Consider the following 12,826-nt stretch of genomic DNA (forward strand, 5'->3'; position numbering starts at 1 on the left):
GTCCTGCCAGATGATCTGTTTTGGCAGTCATCTATTAGGTTCCTATTCTCTGCCTTTCCACCATCCCTCCATCTGTTTTCTGCACATGTGACGCTCATCCCTCCTGCATTTCTCTCCAGCCTGCCTCTCTAATTGACGGATGCACTTGCAATACTAGGAATACTCCAGCAGAGGGCTCCAGCGGGCCACGCTCACCCCAACCGCTTCTCCGAGACCGTTCGGCCGTTTCCGTCGCGGCTCGGCCACAGTTCGAGTCTGTCCTCCCCCCCCCCCCCTCCGCGGGAGACCCTGCCCACATCCCCCGATCGAGCGCGTCGAGGCTCCTCCCTGCGCGCTTAGATAATCTTTGCGTCCCCCTTGTGTCCCTTCCGCCTGCATCCGCGCGCGCAGTCATTGGCCGGGCTTCCCCACGCGCCGCCCCGCCCCCTCCCGATCGTCTCCCGCCCTGGCACCGCCCCTGCCCCTCGCGCCCCTCATTCACTGGCTTCGATCTTATTATGCAGCGTGTGGGGGCGGCTCTGTCCGGCGATTGGCTGTGCGGTGCCTGCGTGTCTCCGCCCCACATCGGCTCGCGCGCCGCGCCGGCTGTGAGCACCGCCCCCCCACCGTCCGTCTCTTTTTCTCCCCGGTCTCCTCACTGTCTCTCTTCGGCGCCTCAGAGAACGGAGCTTCGACCGAGGCCACCCCCTCCCCACCGGGCCGCAGCGGTATGTACCGGGAGAGGAGGACGGAGTGACGCAGTGAGAGGCAGAGGCCCCTCCCTCACACGGGGGAGGGGGGGAGCGAGACCCCCCCCCCCCACCGACACATACACCGTGGTGGGGAAGGAGGGAGGAGACCCTCTTCGAGGGGTGAGGAGAGGGAGGCTTGCATACTAGGGGCAGAGTTACACAGAACCCCTTCCCCCAAACTAGGAGCCATAATGAACCCGATATGGAGCAACTAAAACTGTCTTTCTTGGGGTAGAGATAGGGTTGCCCCCCACCCCGCCCCCCTCAACATACACACCAAAAGTGTCAAGCAGAGACCCCTGTGCTGGGAACAAAGACCTGTATAGAGGGATCCGATTTCCAGAGAAATAAACCCTGCCCTGGGGAAGGACTAAAGAAAGCCCCCCCCCCCCCACCCCTTTATAGAAAGATAAAGATCTGCTCCATACTAAGGGAATTGGAGACCCCCTTATCATAGAGACAAAAAGAAGGGGTCGGCCAGAAAGGGCAAGAGCCATAGCTTCCAAACATTAGCGCATACTCCAGTTGGAGACCCCCAGGGCAAAGAGGGAAAAAGGCAACCCCCATAATCTGTGCACTGGAAGAATAGGAACAGTAGGGCAGGACTGAGGTGCGTTGGCAGAGCTATGTGTATGAATGGGATGAGGGGGATCCTCGTACAGAAATGGGTGCTTCAGGAACGAATTGTAGAGCACTGACAGTTGTAGGATGGGGGGGGGGGGGCAGTTCTCAGTACAGGAATAACAGAGGATACTGCAGGAGAGAATTGGGGTGCACTGGCAGATCTGTGTGTGTGTGTGTGTGTGGCGGGGGTCTTAGTACTGGAATGGCAGTGCATTTGGCAGAACTGTGGGCAGGGGAGGTGGGTCTTGCATTGAAATAGCAGAAGTTTGTGCAGGGCAGGATCTGAGGTACATTGGCAGGGCACTTATACTCTGCTTTCATTGCTTCTTACCTTCTTTCTTGCTGTCAGCCTCTGATTTTACTGGCCTCTTTTTTTATAACTGAAAAACTGTGTGAGATCATTGTTGGATCATCTCAAAGTGCTGGCATCTTGTTTGAATTTTCCAAGTGAATGGAAAAAATCATTTAGTATTTCAGTTTAGAATGAGAGCAGTCTCCTTGCATTGTAATAACTGAAGAATTCAGAAAGGAAAGAACTGGTGTTAGTTTTTATAAGTTAATATTTACTTGTTAAACCAGATGAAAATCATTGGAATGTCTGTAAATATTTTAATCAAATGTTTTTCTTGGGTTACCTGTAATTGTACAAGTTTTAAGAATTAGGTTGAGATGTTGCAGACAGATTCTGCAGCCCCCTGATGACATGAATATCTATTTTATGTACTGCACTTTCTGAACTCTTTCAGCCTATGGCCTCCAAATTTTTATTACATGTTTACTGAAGGTAGTTAATTTACTTACAGATTTGCCAGTTTAATTGCACAAATCTTGAATATTACAGACTCATTCAACTGTTTACAAACCTGTGAAGGAAATTTGATAGTTATTTTAAAAAAAAAGTTAGTCCCTTTTTAGCACCCTGGTGACATGAGTGGCATATACTTCATTTTCTGGATGGTTTGATCCTAGGGTCCCCCAGTATTTATTACATGTTTACTGAAGGTAGCCTGGGAACAGGTTAGTTAGATGTTTTTACATTTTTGTTTAAAAAAAAATGTATGTATGTTTATCCTTTGTACATCGCCTAATATTTAGGCGATTAACAAATTTTGATTAAGATAATTTACTTACAGGTTTGTCAGTTTAATTGAACGAATCTTGAATACTTAAACCCATTCAGTTGTTTACAAACCTGTGAAAAATTTCTGATGGCTATAAAAAAAAAAGTTATAGTCCATAGGCAAATAGGACACCTGTTATTGACCTCATTTGCTGCTTGTGGTGAATGGTTCAGCTTTTAAATGTAATAAATAGCATTCTGTTAGAGGAAGGAGTGGAAAGGTGAGGAGACCACTGAGTGTTTGGAGACTGGCAAGAGGCTGCTGAAGCCTATAAGCTATTTATTCTCTTTATGAGGTAAGCTCTCTTCTTGAGTACAGAGTCCAGCATCCAAATCTCATTGCCGTCTGCACTTTGTAATTTACTAAGTTCAGATCAGTGCAAATCTGGAGTTATGTAAGGGAACAAATGATATAATCTGAGAAAAGGGGACCTTTTTGTGGGTTTGGGAAAGGGAGATGATTTCTGTTATCTGAAGGGGAACAAATTACATTGTTCAGGAAACCATTCCAATAACTTAGCGCTTCCTTCTGACAAAAATGATTAAATATGTACTTTAAATTCTGCAGGTTTAATTGTGCTGCTTTGGACTGATTTTGTTTTGACCAGTGAGTGTTGTGCTTTTCTTTTGGATAGTGGGGATCAGGTCATATATGAGGGTGGTCATCTTATGCAAGCTGTTCAATTATTTCTTATTAGTGGTGTGCTGCAGGGATCCGCCCTCAATCCAGTTTATTGATTTAATATTGTTTATATACCACCTTTTCAATTAAAAATTGATCAAAACGGTTTACATTCGATCACATACTTAATATAAACATAAAATAACCAAATCCATGAGATCAGATTAAAAACATACATAAAATAACATAACAATCAAAGACTTCATAAATAAACATATTTAAAAGAACAGTAAAAGTAAAACTAGGCCTGTATCAATTCAAAGAGCAAGAAACTGAATGAGAAATCCAGTTCTGTTTAACATTTGTGTAAGTGATATTGTGGAAGGGCTATTGGAAAAGATGTGGCTTTTTTTTTCAGAGGATACCAAACTCTGCAGCCGCATAGACATCCTTGTGGGTGTGGAAAACATGAGGAGAATGATCTAGTGAAGCTTGAGGAATAGTGTAGAGTCTGGCAGTGAAAATGTAATGCTAAAATATCCAAGTCATACATTTGGATTACAAAATCCCATTGGAGCAGTACAGTATGGAGATCTTGCTTCTTCCTCATTTGGAATATAGTGTACAATTCTGGAGATTGAACCTTGAAATGATAGAAAGTCAGAAGTCATCTATTAAAATGGTCACTGATCTTCATAATAAAGCAAATGGGGACATACTTAAAGATCTAAACATGTATACCCTGAAGAAAGGGAAGGAAAGAAGAGATGATAGAACCATTAGAATATCTCAAAGAAATAAACACACAGGAAGGTGGGCCTCTTTCAACAGAAAGGAGGCTCCAGAAGGTAGGGGGTTATGGGATGAGGGTGAAAGAGGGTAGACTTAGGAGTAATCTTAAGGAAATATTTGTTTACAGAAAAGGTGGTGGAAGCAGGGAACTGCCTTCTTGTGGTGGTGGTGACCAGAACACTATCAGAATTCAAGAAAACTTGGACAAGCACACAGGATATCAGAGAGAGAGAGAGAGAGAGAGAGAGAAGAAGGGACAATAAAACTGAGCAGGAATATGGATGGGCAGACTATATGGGTCATAAGGTCTTTATCTGCCATCATGTTCTGTTTCCACTTAACTTTGAGGCCTTTCACTTAAACTGGGCTCTCATTAGGCATTCCCTTCTTTCTCCTAATTCCTTCCCATTTAGTTCTAATGATGGAGCCATCATCAAAGTACAACAGCTCAACTCTAGGATCACTTGTCAATGGTAAGGCACTTGGACCCTAAACTGCCTGTTGAACACTTGAGCATATCACCTCTTTCCTTGGAATGAACTCTTGTTTACCAATGCCCATTGTTGCCACCTACTCAAGCACATTCTAATCCAGCCAATCACTTTAGGGCCCATACCAAAAGCACTCAGTTTGTTTATAAGATGTTGTGTGCAGAACTGTGTCAAAGGCCTTACTGAAATCCAAGTACACTACCTTTGGTGCTATCCGCTGATCCAACTAACTGGTCATCCAGTAAAAGAAATAGATCAGATTCGTCTGACAGGACCTATTTGTGGTAAAACAATGCTGCCTTAGAAGCATTGTTTTCACTTCCTCCCTCGTTTGAAGTGTTTAAATTGATTTCCCCCCCACCCTTGGGCTTTACCCCAAATACATTTGCCCCTCACCTTCACCTTGGAGCATTCAGATTCAGATAGTGTGCACGTTATCTAGCAGCACAGCATTCTTGCCACACAGACCATCACTCACAGAGAAGCAACCCACAGCCTAAAACTAAACTGTTTCCCAAAGCAAGAATCTAAAGCACAACAAACCGAAAATCAGTGTTAGGAGCCTCTCAAGTCAAATAATGCTTTAAAAATGTTATCGCATTCTCAAACAGAAATATGCTTCAAAGTTCCTCAATAGGATAGTACAGTTTCTGGAATCCAGTAGGTTATAATGAATTTTTTAAAATGTTTTTTCAACTTTATTGTTGACATCGCCCTTATATCGAGCTTATTTTCAAGAAGGTAAGACCCATTTTCTAGCCTCCCCCCTCAAAATTGGGACCCAATTCATTGTCTCTTATGGCATGTTGCCTCAGGTACAAAATTTAGATTGTAAGCCCTGTGGGCTTAGGGAAATACCTCTAGTACCTGAATGTAATCCACTTTGATGTACACTGTGAAGTGCCGAAAAGCGGAATAAAAAAATCTAAATAAATAAAGTTATTGTACCACCAGACTGAGGAATGGATTGAATCGCTGCTATAGTGCTTTCGTCCTTGGCTGAAATACCTTTAGGGCAGGAATAGAACATTCCCAGGCTCCAGATTGCTCGAGTGCCTAAAAATTGGTGCCTAGCACTGGCTGCTTGCCTGGACCCAGGAGGAGTTGCTGTCACTGCTGTTGGGCTCCAATCTGAAAGAAACTGCTTCTGCCACTGATACCAGCACCAAAGAGACTAGAAGGAAATGAAGAAACATATTTCAAAAACAAAGGAACCAAAAAAGTAAAAACAAAAAAACAGAGACGACAAAGCTTTAGTTAAAAAGTATAAAACAAAAAATTAACAAACTGAAAAAGAGAGACAAAAAAAAAGGAGTGAAAAGGAAAGGAGCCCAAAAAGGGACAAAAAATGAATATAAAGAAAAATACATTTTTGCTGTGGCTACTAAAAGCATTTTGGCTGGCACCCAATTTTTCTAATTATTTTTCCAGCCTTCTTTTCGGATGTCGTTTGAGGCAACTGCAGTGACCGAATTCCAGTGGGCTGCTACTGTCAGATAATGCCATCTGGGGATCTCCACTGGTCAAAAGATGGAAATGTTCCTTTTTCTAATTGGCGCTAGTCTGCCTTGGTTGGTATTAGCAGTGCTCGATGAGTGGGGCTTTCTTTGGCTTAAGTGAAATCTAAGCCGTGCTCTGCAGGAGAACCTGAGGGTGGGAGCTAGTCCAAGCCCTTACTGTTCTGACCCTCTGTAGCTACAGCAGCTGCATTAATGTGAACAGGAAGAGGTATGCTGGGCTGCCTAGAATATTTAATGCCACTAGGCCTCTGCATAATATATTAGCCTCAGAAATAATGGTGTGGATTAGACTTAGCTGTGAACGGCTAATTACATCTACATTTTAATATCTAGATGGCTCATTATTGTATAACACAATTAACTGATAGAACAAGACTTTTTTTTGTTTCAGCATGGAAAGCCTATAAAAGGATTTAGATGAATCTCAAAGAAATCAGAGCAAATAAATGTTTCTTTAATGAGTGGCATGAATTCTTTTCAGTTGTGTGTTTCAATCATGCCTGCCTCTCAGGAGTTAGAGATTAGCATGAGGCTGAGAGAAGGAGCTGTGTGGGGATTTTTTTTGTTGAGGGGGGGCAATCTTTTTTCCTAATGCCCAAATACAGAAGCATAGTTGCAGGGAGGAGGCATAGGTAAGAGCAGGTTTCCACTCCTGGCACAGTTAATTAACTTTCATTAAGTCTCTTCGCACTTCTCTGTCTCCCTCCATTTATACGATTGGCGTTTGGAAACAGTAACACTTTTTTTCCTTGTCCCGGATACTGTCATCAATAGTACATAACCATGCACCCTGTAGGTGGCTGTATGCATGTGTTTCTGCATTGTTCTGACTGTAAGCATTTGAGTCTCGTATCTCTATGGAAGATGTCAAGCACATAGAAGTGTGTCCTTGGCAGCAGCACTGTGTGCTGTTTTGTTTTTTTTTTTTGTTTCATATGTGGCTTGTTGCAGACAGTTTAACTTGGAGGAGGTTGGTGCAGAGAGTTTAGACTGAGATTTCTTCAGTGCACAGAACAAGTGACCTGTCATGCTGCCTGTCACCACAAGTTCATATTTGGGAAAACAAGGTGTCATTTTGCTTCAGGGCCTTCACTGATGTGAGGTGCCAGGGACCTCTGGGAATGTATTGTCTTTCTGCCAGTAGGTGTAAATTACAAGTTTGGTTATTTACCATAGCAGAACAGTATCCTACATAGCATCGCCAAGTCTTTGCTGCTACACACAGTCAACAAGACTAAAATAGCCTGGCTAGGGACTGCTTTACTCAAAAGCCAATTAGCCAGATGTGAAGCATCTGAGGAGCAGAGCACTGCTTGCTTGAACTCTTGCAGAGACGGCGTCCACATCTGTAGAAAGCGCCTATTTTTTGCTCTCTCAATGTGCACGCTTGGCCCATGAACAGCTGGCCAAGGAGCTCAAAACTTAGCTGCAGTATACCTTGCTGGCTAGAAATGTCACATTCAGTACCAAACATAAGTCTGCACTAGAAAGTGTGGTGTTAATAGTGTGACTTTGCCTTCAGGTTTGTAGCACTAATACTATATTTAAAATTGCCCACTTTTCCAGGAACTGCCGTGGAGGGGATATCCAGTGGAAAAACTGTGTAAGGCACTTTTAACCAAGTGCACAGGGAAGGCAAGGGGAGCAGTATTCGGAGCCTGTGATTACTCCTGTCAGAAGCAGTCGGTGATCTGTGAGCCTAAAGTAAAGTTACTTGGGCTAATATTAGTCTATGGGGCTGAACTGAAAGTTCATGGCGCAGGAGTCCTTTACTCAGAATTTATGCGCATAAAACATGTAGAAAATATGCTTTGTACACAAACTGTTTTATGCACACAAGACATTTGAAATTCTGCCTTTTCTCAATATGGTCTCAAAGTGGATTACAATCAAAATTAAGTGCTAAATAACTGGTCTGTTTGATATATTGGGGAGTAATGTAGAGATGGATGTGGGCGCAGATACCTAAGCTTAAGGCAGGCACCAAATGTAGAGAAGAGTTGTTAAATAGGAAGACTTGGGGGTCGATAAAGTGGTCTCATGATGAAGAAGGCTGGTAGTTCATTCAAGAAGAGACTGGATGCCCAGAGTCTTGTACCAATTAATCTGGCAGCTGCCAGTGGAAGAAGGATCGGAGGGCCATTTGGAAGCATCAGAGTTCTCTTGGGGAAATGTAGGAGACTATAAGCTGGAAGAGGTACTCGGGAGCATTTGAATGCTAGGCAGATGGTTCTAAATTGTGCCTTCTTTAGGACTGGGAGCCAGTGAGTTGCCTTAGCATTTGACTAGGAGTCATTGCAGTTGTTTGTGGTGAACCGGTAGATGTAGTGTACTTGGATTTTCAGAAGGCGTTTGACAAAGTTCCTCATGAGAGGCTTCTAGGAAAAGTAAAAAGTCATGAGATAGGTGGTGATGTCCTTTCGTGGATTACAAACTGGTTAAAAGACAGGAAACAGAGAGTAGGATTAAATGGACAATTTTCTCAGTGGAAGGGAGTGGGCAGTGGAGTGCCTCAGGGATCTGTACTGGGACCCTTACTTTTCAATATATTTATAAATGATCTGGAAAGAAATATGACGAGTGAGATAATCAAATTTGCAGATGATACAAAATTGTTCAGAGTAGTTAAATCACAAGCAGATTATGATAAATTGCAGGAAGACCTTGTGAGACTGGAAAATTGGGCATCCAAATGGCAGATGAAATTTAATGTGGATAAGTGCAAGGTGATGCATATCGGGAAAAATAACCCATGCTATAATTACACAATGTTAGGTTCCATATTAGGTGCTACTACCCAAGAAAGAGATCTAGGCGTCATAGTGGATAACACATTGAAATTGTCGGTTCAGTGTGCTGCGGCAGTCAAAAAAGCAAACAGAATGTTGGGAATTATTAGAAAGGGAATGGTTAATAAAACGGAAAATGTCATAATGCCTCTGTATTGCTCCATGGTGAGACCGCACCTTGAATACTGTGTACAGTTCTGGTCGCTGCATCTCAAAAAAGATATAATTGTGATGGAGAAGGTACAGAGAAGGGCGACCAAAATGATAAGGGGAATGGAACAGCTCCCCTATGAGGAAAGACTAAAGAGGTTAGGACTTTTCAGCTTGGAGAAGAGACGGCTGAGGGGGGATATGATAGAGGTGTTTAAAATCATGAGAGGTCTAGAATGGGTAGATGTGAATCGGTTATTTACTCTTTTGGATAATAGACTAGGGGGCACCCCATGAAGTTAGCATGTGGCACATTTAAAACTAATCGGAGAAAGTTCTTTTTCACTCAATGCACAATTAAACTCTGGGATTTGTTGCCAGAGGATGTGGTTAGTGCAGTTAGTATAGCTGTGTTTAAAAAAGAATTGGATAAGTTCTTGGAGAAGTCCATTACCTGATATTAATTGAGTTGACTTAGAGAATAGCCACTGCTATTACTAGCAATGGTAACATGGAATAGACTTAGTTTTTGGGCATTTGCCAGGTTCTTATGGCCTGGATTGGCCACTGTTGGAAACAGGATGCTGGGCTTGATGGACCCTTGGTCTGACCCAGTATGGCATGTTCTTATGTTCTTATGTTGCTTTGGCAGCTGTCCTCAGTAGGAGTTGGAAATTGTATTGTGAGACTTTAGTAAATGGTTGCAGTACTTAACGTGGCTGGTGATGAATACATGTATGATGGTAATAAGGCTGTGTTTCTTGAAGTAGTTGTGCAAGTGGTGAATCTGGCACAAGTACAGATGTGGACTTCCATTGTTAGGTTGTGGTCAAGTTGAAACCTCAGACCCCATTCTGAGTCTTCAGGGCATTGGGCGATTCCTGATAAGAGAGGGTAGCAATAGGTAAGGGGTGGCCTTGTCAGCTTAGCCAGGGGGGGTTATTCTAAGTTTGTGGTGCTTGAACCTTTGGGCTACTACTGTAAGACACTGAGATTTGTGATGGAAGATGCTTGGTAATTTGTAATGGGCCATTGCGCCACTTCGGACAAGGAGTTAAATTTCCAGCATTTAAAAACCAAGCCTATACACCTTTCTGCGTTGGATAGTAATAGCTCATGCCTTCATTAACATGGGATTTAAATGGACGAGTGCAGCTTCATTTTTTGTGCGTAAAACTCTTTGCTGCATCAAGAGTAAAGTATTGCACAAAAATGTGCGCATTTGCAGGCGAAACTGCACAGTACAGTGCACATTACATAGAGGCCTGTGAGATCAGGAGGGGGCCCTCTCTGCCCCCATCCTCCAGATCAGACAACTGTGCTAAAACCATCCATTTTCTAGCTCTGCTGAAAGCAAAGACATTATATAAAGAAGAAAATTGGCATACACCACCCTACCCTCCACGGTTTTATATATCCAAGCAAGCTGCAGTCTTTCTGCTCAGTCTGCTGCCCAGATCCCCAGGAGTATTACATGGACTTTCCAGACAGCAGCTGTCTCAAGTTCTAATACTCAGCACTTCCCCAGAGTCAGCAGCTGGGAGAACAACAAATTCTCTAAGAAGTTTATTGGTCACTTTAAGCAGGAAGGGAGAAAATCAAGCCCAGGAACCCCCTCCTCAGTTGCCAGTACCAGTTTATAGCTTATGGATTCCTGTAGCCTACGAGGGATGGGACAGTGTACAGGATGCAGACCTTCAAGCAAAACACCAAGCTTGGTAAAACTGTCACTCATCTGTGCACTGTATATAAGTTTATGGATCTGTGTTTTTTTTCTTTTTTTTTTAAGAATACAAAACAATAAATCACTGATAACCCCTCCCGGGAAAGGATCCTTCAGTTGTGCAGCTTCAAAGCTGTTCTTTAGTCTCCTGCAACCCTGGCATATCTTTGTGTGCAAGGGAAGCAGTACCAGTCTGATCAGAAATTCTGCACTCGGATGGACAGATGCTTGTCTTGTTCCACACATTTTTGGGTTAGCATGCTTTTTATTTACTCCTGATGCATTAGCATACCATTAGCTTACTGCATGAGGAGTTAACTCAGTTTTTACCGCCTAGTAAAGAAAATGTAAGCTAAAATTTAGCTCATGATTTGTATTAGTTTTATTACATCAAACCTACAGTAAGTCACAGTTGTAGCACACTGTCGTTTGTACGGCCTGCCTGGGGGAGGAGAGGAATACTAGTTTCTGCAGCTACAGTTGATAAAAACTCCAGGAATTTGACATCCTGTACTTTAACAATGTCCTATTGTTCAATAGGGTTATTTATTTTATAATGTACTGTGTGTGTTGTGAGGTCTGGTCGAGGAACTCTGGACAGGGAGCCAATAAATAATTAACACTTGTCTCTCTCAGGTACAGTGAAAGCAAGGTCCCTGCAGTGAAGTACTTTTGGTATCAGAGGATGGCTGTATTCCATCAAGTTATGTAATGAAAAGATGCAGTTCTCTGCAGCTGGGAGCAGTGTGATGGGCACTTTTTAAGTGTAGGAAGCAGGGAGAGCCAGTGAAGTCATGAAAAAGAATAAAATGCATTTCTTACAGCAGCAGTCCAAAGCAGTTCCTGAGGCCCTCAGCTGGGTCTGGTTTTCAGGGTCACTGCAATGTGTGACCTAGCTTTTCTGTATAGCACGCAACCGTTTGTAGTAATTACCCAGGCCAGAACACCAGACCTAGCTGGGGGGTCCAGAATCAAGTTTGGAATCCTCTACCATACAGATATGCCTCGGAGATGAAAATGTTGGGGGTGGTTTGAGGTATCTGTCTTTCACTGTGAATGTTGCTTTATCTTGCCCATTTAGACTCAGCGAAAGGGCCCTCTAAGCTGTGTGAAGCCAAGGTCTCAGAGGAGGGGGCCGGCCAAGTTCCTTTACGGTCTCTCAGGCATCCAGGACATCCACCAGTTGCTGCTGCTTCAGGCTTGAACTGTGCCCGGTAAAACAAGGAATCCCTCCTTTGTATGCTTTATTACCCATCCTGGAATCTGCCAGCCTCGTTTTTCATCATTCTTCTGCAACTTTAAAAACAAAAACTAAGCTGGAATGTCTAAAACAACATATCAAAAGGGTAAGAATGACTCCTATTTACTCTACCATGTGCTTAGACTCGTCTCCTGATTGCTCCCAGACTTACTAATTTTGGTCCTTTTGAACGGACTCTGCCCAAGCTCCTCTTTCTAAAAGAGGTTTGGGACTTGTCACCCTCGTTACGTCAGTGATGTCGTGTATAATAATGGGTGAGACACTGTTCTCTCTCCTCTTACCTCTCTAAAGGAAGGAAGGGCAATTGTGGCTTGACCAGTGCTTGAATGCAGGTAGCAATGAAGGAGTCTGTATTCGAGAGAGGACTGTGCAAGTGAACCGTGAACACGGTTCCCTTCTGGTTCCAGGTACTACATATCAGACAAGTCAGTGGAAAAAGTTTATTGACAGAGAACCACGATAGTTCCGCTTTCATCAGATTTTATCAGCTGGGAGTCTCATTGTTCACTCCTGTTCCCTTCTTACCCTCATTCGCTGGCCCACCTTCCCACATGTTTCTGTGCCTTTCCCAATGATCCAGTCTCCAGCTCCTTTCATCATTGTAAAGTGCTGTTCTGGGAGTGACAGAGCTTTCCTTTACCTCTTGTAATTGGAATCTTGCTTCTCTGACAGTGGACAGTGTTTTCCTGGCCCTTTTAAGTGTGCACAGAGAAGGATTCCAGTAGGGTTAGGGATGCTGGGAGGGGAGAGTCTGTGGCATCTATTTTGGAAAGGGGGGGGGGGGGGTGTTACTCTTTCTATACAATAAATTAAGCCAAGAAATAAACTAAACCAAAAGTAATTAGTGTGCATTTGGCAATGTGTAAAAAAATATTTTAAAGTTTCTCATTCAGAAGTGTGATTTAAACTCCTATAAAGTGTGCCTACATGTTCCAAAGTTTTTATTTGTGACCACTTTTTTTTTTCTCTCTCACCTCCTTTGTATATCCTGAGGCTGATCCCA

At 43.2% G+C, this 12,826-nt stretch overlaps 1 protein-coding gene across 1 annotated transcript in view; it reads left to right on the top strand.

Moving 5' to 3' along the window:
* Positions 1-550: 550 nt before the first annotated feature.
* Positions 551-12,826, top strand: part of SPATS2 (spermatogenesis associated serine rich 2) — a 114,546-nt gene continuing 102,270 nt past the window's right edge. The window contains exons 1-2 of the mRNA XM_029594678.1: positions 551-707; positions 11,644-11,908. Coding sequence (XP_029450538.1) covers positions 11,884-11,908 — 25 coding nt within the window. The 5' untranslated portion in view covers positions 551-707; positions 11,644-11,883. The remainder of the gene's footprint in view (positions 708-11,643; positions 11,909-12,826) is intronic.

Source organism: Rhinatrema bivittatum, chromosome 3 (genome assembly GCF_901001135.1).
Source record: "Rhinatrema bivittatum chromosome 3, aRhiBiv1.1, whole genome shotgun sequence".
NCBI lineage: Eukaryota > Metazoa > Chordata > Amphibia > Gymnophiona > Rhinatrematidae > Rhinatrema > Rhinatrema bivittatum.